The sequence below is a fragment of the Pangasianodon hypophthalmus genome, chromosome 23 (genome assembly GCF_027358585.1).
Source record: "Pangasianodon hypophthalmus isolate fPanHyp1 chromosome 23, fPanHyp1.pri, whole genome shotgun sequence".
Lineage (NCBI taxonomy): Eukaryota > Metazoa > Chordata > Actinopteri > Siluriformes > Pangasiidae > Pangasianodon > Pangasianodon hypophthalmus.
The window spans coordinates 1,134,215-1,142,500 of NC_069732.1; the positions used below are offsets into that span (position 1 = coordinate 1,134,215).

Genomic DNA, 8,286 nt, shown 5'->3' on the forward strand with positions numbered 1-8,286 from the left:
GTGGAGAAGCTTCAGAGTGTGCTGGTGCAGGAGATCGAGGCAGTATTTAATCTCCTCCTGAGTTAAGCTGAAGGAAGCAGTTGAGGAATCAGGGAAATTTCCGAGTGGATGTTGTTACAAAACTCGATGACTCTTAATGTGAGTAGTACATAATGAGCTGTTTATAATGATATAGTACAGGATGCCCAACACACACACACACACACACACACACACACACATACACACACACACACACACACACACACACACACACTCACTCTACATCATGCATTAGAATCTCTCATGCTATACTTTGTTTCATTGGCCCAAAACCTGTTTTTATTCTTATTTTAAATAATTATCATCAGCTCCAGAGTTCCATCCTTGAGTGTGTGTGTGTGTGTGTGTTTGTGAGTGTGTGTGTGTGTGTGTGTGTGTGTGTGTGTGTGTAGGATCTTTATTCCCACAATAGACAGTGTTCCCAGCATAAACTCTGCCCCACTGACCAGGATATAATTCTCACTTAAGAGAAATGAGTGAATCATCACACCTTTGAGTTTACGTGTGTTCCTGTCACTCGTGCTCTCACACCTGATGCGTGTTCTTCCTGTTTATTTAATCTTATCCTCCTGTTTTTTCATTTTATATGCACATTTTTAATATGTGCAATATGTGAACACATCCTTCTTTTATAAAAACATTGAACTTTCTGGATTTCATAACCGGAGGAAGACCCACGGGAAAAATTATCAGACGTCAGTCAACTTCCTTTACTCCTGCTTGGCATGGAATGTGAGTGTGTGTGTGTAAGAGAGTGAGACGTCACATATTTTCACTCTTGCTCAATCTTTTATTTCCCCTTTCAGATGCATGAACGGACAGAAATCTCTCTATGACACAGTAGCTTATGTACACACACCTCATACATAATCCAGATTAAATCCTCTTTACTTCCTTTGATTAAATTTGGAATTTTACAGCTACACTATATTTCAGATTTTTAAACTTATAATAATAATAATAATAATAATAATAAAAATAATAATAATAATAGTAGTAGTAGTAGTTTTCATACTGTATGTTTAATACTGTATGTAACTCATATTACTGTATTCTGATGAATCTGATGAAATGAGTTTATTAAAGCAATAATTCAATTTCATATCATTTCTTTAATAATAATGAAATATACAGTATGAAGCACATGTGTATAAAATGTTAAATTAAACAATAATAAACTACTAAAATGAACGACAAGAACAAAAGTGACAGAAGCTTGTAGTCCTGAATGTCACTGGAATAAACAGGAGAAACAGGCTTTAATGGTTAATCAGGCTTAGCTAACTGCAGACTTTCAGAGTAGCTAGCTAGAAAGGTTTGTGTGAGTAGATTTTAGATAAAGTTATAATTTATGATTAAGTCTCTACTGTCAGAGCGAGGTGAAGGTACGTGGTTTTGAACCCCGGGTTTACAGTAAAGTTAATATCTTGCAATCCTACCACCTGCCCATTGGATCCAATCCCTTCCACAATGCTCCAGATCATCTCTCAAGACCTCCTGCCCTTCATCATCACCTCTATCATCAATGGCTCCATAACATCTGCTCATGTACCAACTGCATTCAAGTGAAGAAGGGTTATTCCCATCCTGACGAAATCACTCTCTGATCTCGCCTTCAGTCACTGCACGCGACCTCGAGGGAACCACGGGCAGTCAGCTGGCCTTTTCCTCTCGCGTCGCTAATCTGAAACTTTCACGTCGATTTCTCCTTTACAACATCAGCAGGAATCGTCCGTTTCTCTCCACACAGGCCCCTCAGGTGCTTGTTCAGTCCCTTGTCATTTCGAGACTGGATCCTGGCAGGTCTTCCTCTGAGCACCATTCGACATCTGCGACTGATCCAGAGTGACTTGTTGATATGACTTGTTTTCAGCCTTCTCAAGTTCTCCCATTGCTGCGCTCCCTCCACTGGCTTCCTGTAGCTGCTTCATCAGATTTAAAACACTGCTGCTTGCCTACAAAACCAAAAACACACCAGCACCCACTTATCTCAAAGCAGTTACCCCACCCTGCCCTGCACCACGCTCCTCTAGCACTGCTCCACTGATCCCTCCATCTCTCAGGGTACAAGGAAGACCTGCATGGAGACTCTTCTCTGTTCTGGAGCCGAGGTGGTGGAATGAACTTCCTTTAGATGTCCGAACAGCTGAGTCACTGAGAGTCTTCAAACGACGTCTAAAGACTTACCTCTTCCTAAAGTACTTACATTAGCACTTAAAAACACTTTGTGTTATCTGTGTGCTTTATACTACATCACCTCCGTAACACACTTTTAGACTGATGGTGCTGTTCGTCCGTGACCTAGTGAACCGGCATCAGGATGTATTTATCGATAGAGACTTCAAATCACTTCTGTAAGTCACTCTGGATAAGATCATCTGCCAAATGCCAGAAATGTAAATGTAAATGATACTGTATATTTTACTGTATATTGTGTAATATAATGTGTAATGTGTAATATTTTCCCAGGCTGCTGTCCTGAAGCGAAGACATTTAAAGTAGGATAATGATTTGAACACATCATTTTGTTGTAAAAATCACAGAAGTTCTTTACTTTGCTTGTACTTTTCCATAAACAAAAAGTCAATTTCTTAGTTGTTTCTAAGGAATTAATTAGTATTGAGATAAAATAATGGTAATGTTATAATTATCCAGACAGTACAACACTAAAATCTCTGCTTAATCAACATTTTACACTAATGTTTTAAAAATACACAAAGGGATGAATAATGAGATTAATTATCCCTAAAACTGTGAATTACTTTTCTTGATATTTTTTTGAGATTGAGATTTAAAATCTTAATTTAAACATTTCTACTTTCTGTTACAGCCATGTTTTTAAAATTGTATTACGTAGAACTATGAAACTAAATCTTTCCACTGTATTCTTCAGTTATTGCATCTAACAGCAGATTCTCCAAAATGCTGGTCGTCTGCAATAAAATGTGATTAATCAGTGCTAACTTGCAGATAAGGAAGAACTGATTAGGCAAAATGCATGATCACGCACAAAATGTATTTTGAGGTATCAAGATGGTGTAAGATTGTGTTTATATGAAACTACTTATCTAGAAAAAAGGCTGAGAGTTCAGATCTGCGCCGTATATCTCTATACAGCGGTGTAATATATGATTCTGGGGTAGTATGGGACAGGGAGGCGTAATGGGTGGGGCTAATGAGGGGGCGGGGTTTGGAGTGTTGGGGGAATTTTTGCACCTATCTAATTTTAAGAAAAATAATATTAAACAAAATACTCATCGTTATGTGTAATCGAAACCTCCCTATCGTCTTCTTGCTAACGTTTGCAGTCTAGCTGCATGATCTTTACATTGCAGCTCGTGTGTGTGTGTGTGTGTGTGTGTGTGTGTGTGTGTGTGTTTCATCCTACACTCCGGCTGCATTGTCTTTATATAACCAGTGTTTCTTTTCTAGGACATTCTGTCTGAAGAAACGAACATGAATACCGTAACTACAATAATCTAACGTTACAAGGTTTTTAGTTTGATGAAGGAATTAAGGTGTCAGATGTTCCACGCTGCTGAAGTGTTCCTGTCTAACTTATAAATGTAAATGTTAAGCTACAGGTAGCAAGTCTGCAGTTTTTTTACATTTTATTTCCCGCAGAACGGAAACACTTCAGATCCTTTAGTGTAAAATGTGAGCTGTTAGATATTCCCCACATTACCTTTACCTTTATACTGTTACACTGGCCTCTCTGACCAGGATAAAGCTCTGACTGACTGCGTGACTGAAGTTTACCATCATTACTGTTACTAATAACTTTCTAATACAATGACTTTACTGTATTGTACTATTTACTACTGATCTGAAGCTAGAACTGTTAAATATTAGATCTCTTACATCTGAAGTGCTTATTGTTAATGAAACGATTACTGATCAGGAGTCTAATGTACTGTGTTTAACAGAAACGTGGATTAAACCTAATGAGTATGTAGCGTTAAATGAAGCTAGTAACATACGTAGCCACAAAAAAAAATAAGTCTACCCAGGTGATCCTGCTTATTATTATTGACAGACCCCCAGGGCCATATTCAGAATGTGTGAATTTGCGGATTTCATCTCTAACCTGGTTGTTTCTTTAGACAAAGCATTAATTGTTGGAGACTTTAATATTCATTTTGATAATCCAGAAGATCCTCTGAGAACAGCAGTTGTGTCCATTCTAGATTCTGTAGGGGTTAATCAGAATGTAATAGAACCGAACCATAGTGGTGGTCACACTCTTGATTTAATACTAACATTTGGATTAAATATAGAAAATATAGTCTCATGTCCACAGTCTGAAGCTCTCAGATCATTACCTCATCTCATTTAAAATGTGTATTAATCATAGTATATGCACCTTGCCATGTCACCGTGTCAAACGTACTTTCACATCAGCAACTGCACAGAGTTTTAGCAGTAATCTCCCAGAGATGGTGTTTAGATCACTGTCTGATCCCACACGACGTGACCAGACAACCGAATACTTAGAATCGACGTTCTGTACCTCGCTAGATAAGGCAGCTCCACTTAAAGAAAAATAATTAGAGAGAAAAAGCTAGCACTCGAAAACTAGAACATAAATGGCGTCAAACTAAATCAGTGGTATTTCAAACAGCATGGAAGGAGAGCCTTCTGAGCTATAGGAAAGCTCTTAGTGCTGCTAGATCAGTGTGTCTCTCCACCCTAACTAAAGATAACAGAAATAATCCTAGATTCTTATTTAATACTGTAGCGAAATTAACTAGGAATAAGACCACAATAGAAACACGCACACAATCATTATATAGCAGCGATGACTATAGAAATAGAAAATATCAGGCTAGAAATTCAGACAATTCATTTAAAACCGGACAGTTTTATAACTAACCCTGTAGATGATAATAGAATAATATCAGATGAACGATTAGAATGTTTTACTCTCCTTCGAGAGACTGAACTAATTTCACTAATTTCATCATCGAACTCATGATGAGCTAGATAGAGGTAGAGCTTTCTCTTACAAACCCCAGAGTTATGGAACAGCCTTCACTTAGTGTTCGGGGCTCAGACACAGTCTCAGTCTCAGTCTCTGTATTGTACTACTATTTCTTTAAGTGGAGCTGCCTTATCTAGCGAGGTGCAGAACGTCGATTCTAAGTATTCGGTTGTCTGGTCACGTCGTGTGGGATCAGACAGTGGGAGATTACTGGGAGATTACTGATAAAACTGGGAGATTACTGATAAAACTCTGTGCAGTTGCTGATGTGAAAGTATGTTTGACACGGTGACATGGCAAGGTGCATATACTATGATTAAGACACATTTTAAATGAGATGAGGTAATGATCTGAGCGCTTCAGACTGTGGACATGAGACTATATTTTCTATATTTAATCCGAATGTTAGTATTAAATCAAGAGTGTGACCTCCAAGGCACCGAACCCCCAACTGCTCCCCGGCACTGCCCACTGCTCCGGGTGTGTGTTCACGGTGTGTGTGTGTTCAGGGTGTGTGTGTGCACTTGGATGGGTTAAACGCAGAGCACAAATTCCGAGTATGGGTCACCACACTTGGCCACAAGTCACTTCACTTCAGTGTTTAAGTCTCGCCTGAAACATATTTGTTTAGTCGAGCCTTTAGTGAATAGTTTTTTCTTAGATAAAGGAGCAGATCTGGAGGTTCACAGGCATAGAGTGTTGTAGTGAACTGGGATGTTTGGACGCTGTCACTCCTCCACTCTCACACGTTCACTCAGGCTTGTTGATGGTGGAGATGTTCCAGGAAGCCCTCATGTCTGTTAGCTTCTGGCTCTTGCTTTTAGTCACAGCTAGTCTTGATTCAGTCAGGAAAAAAAGGAACGTCAATCACATAAATAAACTAATATGAAGTTTACAGGTTTCCAGTTTAATAAAGGAATTACTGCTTAGTACTTGCTATAAATTCCTGTCACACTGTGTAGTATAGATTACTATAAACTCACTATTCCTTCTTATTAACTATGACTTCACTTACTAATAAACCCCCATGTGCTATTACTACTTACTGTTACTACAACAGATTTATTTTGAAACTTACTGTTATGAAACTTTAACTTTGTTAGTTACTATTATTAATAAACTAATATTATTCATCTAGTTTTTGTGGTCATGTGTCTGAACTGTAAATGCCATTCCAATAATCCAGTGATTCAAATAGACTTTGTAACTTTGATATTTAAAGAGAAAAACAGTGAAGCATTCTTCGTAGAAAAGCAACTTTATTTATACACTGAATCATCACTCACATCACCACGTGAAGCTCGGTTTCATTCTACAGAAAAGCGCTCCGTGTTGCACCATCCTGCCACAGAACCCCGCTTTGGGACATCAGCACATTATCAGAGCGAGCTGAGGGAAAAGTTTTATTTATTTAACGCCTTCAGGAACGTTGGCTGTCAGCGAGCACAATCTCTCAACCTCTTACCTCCAGGTTTGCCTGATGATTAACCGAGACCAGCAGGGATTTATCAGAGATTACAAAATGAAGGACAGCTTTACTAATTTTATATCAACCACAAGGATTCACGGCTCCGTACTAAATGTATTAATAACTCTTCCTGAAACATTAGTTAGTAGTAAATATTAGAAACAGAAGTACAAATGAGTCACTGTTACTTACTAGTTAATTTATCATTATATAATAGTTTAAGTATTCATTAACTAGCTACTAACTAACTAACTAACAGTTATCACCAGGTCAGTGAGTTCATAATAATCGTTTAGAAGATGTGAACTTTTTCTTTATTAAGAAATAATCATAAACAAATCAAATATTCGATTATTAGGAAGTTCGGCCTAAATGAAGCACACCGACAGCTCAGTAAAATATCTCACTAATATTAATAAATTCTACTAATTATACTAATAATAAATGAATAAGTATCTGATTTGGCCGTGATTATTTCATTATCAGGTAAACGATGCGACGGATGTTTCGTGCTGATGTTAAATGATGGTTATTATGAAGGTGTTAGCAGGGCTGTTTATAGAAAGATGTAAGATCTCTAGCTACATTTTTCTGTTTTGCTTGATGCTTTTTTCCGCTGAAACGTAGCTACAGATCTTATTTATTCGAAAAGTAATTACCATTTCATCTTTATAATCTCTGCTAAATCACTGTTTCAGTTAACGCCACATTCAGTTCCGCTCTTACTGCAGTTATAAACCGAACTCTGGTTCATTCTCACTAATAAACCACCTCACATCAGCTCAGGACCGGGCCAAACACACACCTGTTAGCCGAGTGTGTGTGTGTGTGTGTGTGTGTGTGTGTGTGTGAGAGAGTGAGATTCAGGAGGTTAGAGCTCACGCTGAATTTAATCATCATAAATATTATGGATGTGTATGAGACTTTTTTTTTGTTTAAATCCAGGCAGATAAGAGGTATGCTACAGGACTGAACGCTTACTACACGGCAAACAGAGTGTAAATAGACTTTAAAAAAAAAAAAAAAATAGAAGAAGAAGAAGAAGAAGGAAAAAAAGAGCAGGTTTAAATTTTGAATTTATGGGAAACTGTCATCATCATCCTCAGCCATTTCTTTAGCAAACTCCAGATCCTGCTGCTCCCGCTCCCTGCGCTCCTGTGAACACACACACACACACACACACAAACACACACACACACACACACACACACACATGTTTAGTCTGATCTAATTTGCATATTATGATCAGAATAATGCGTGTATTCTCAGATGTGTTTGGTGTTTAAAGGAATCCGTCACGTCTCGTCATTACACTCGTTACCTGTTGAACTGGTCATCAGGTGTTGATTAGTTTTCTATCACAGCAGCTCTGACAGTAGCACAGGTTTATATTAACACGTCATTATGGTTTCTATGGTAACAGCGCATTCACAGGAAGTTATAATGAGTGTGTTATTGCCGTACCTCTGCAGACTCCAGGTCCTTGTTGTAGGCCTTGGGTGGGAATCTCATGGCCTGTGGGAAAGTAAACACACCCTGAGTGATGCGACTGCGCACTGATCTACACGTGTCACGCGGTCACTCTCCTACCTTGACGGACATGTTGTGGATGTCCAGGCAGAAGGAGATTCGCTGGTGGAAGGCGAGCTGAGGCTCCCGAGTGCCGTAAATGTCCATCGTCTCCTTGGACTGGACGTAACCCTTCTCGTGGTTTATACTCGCCTCGATCACGCCGTCACGGATCGCCTGCGCACACACGCGCAAAACAACACTCACATATAGCAACGTGATCCGG

General features: G+C 38.8%; 1 protein-coding gene across 1 annotated transcript in view; it reads right to left on the reverse strand.

Annotated features, from left to right (window-relative positions):
- Window positions 1-6,262: 6,262 nt before the first annotated feature.
- psmd3 (proteasome 26S subunit, non-ATPase 3) overlaps window positions 6,263-8,286 on the reverse strand; it is a 12,334-nt gene continuing 10,310 nt past the window's right edge. The window contains exons 10-12 of the mRNA XM_053228559.1: window positions 8,082-8,237; window positions 7,956-8,006; window positions 6,263-7,646 (exon numbers count right to left, since the gene is read on the reverse strand). Of these exons, the coding sequence (XP_053084534.1) occupies window positions 7,569-7,646; window positions 7,956-8,006; window positions 8,082-8,237 (285 nt within the window). The 3' untranslated portion in view covers window positions 6,263-7,568. The remainder of the gene's footprint in view (window positions 7,647-7,955; window positions 8,007-8,081; window positions 8,238-8,286) is intronic.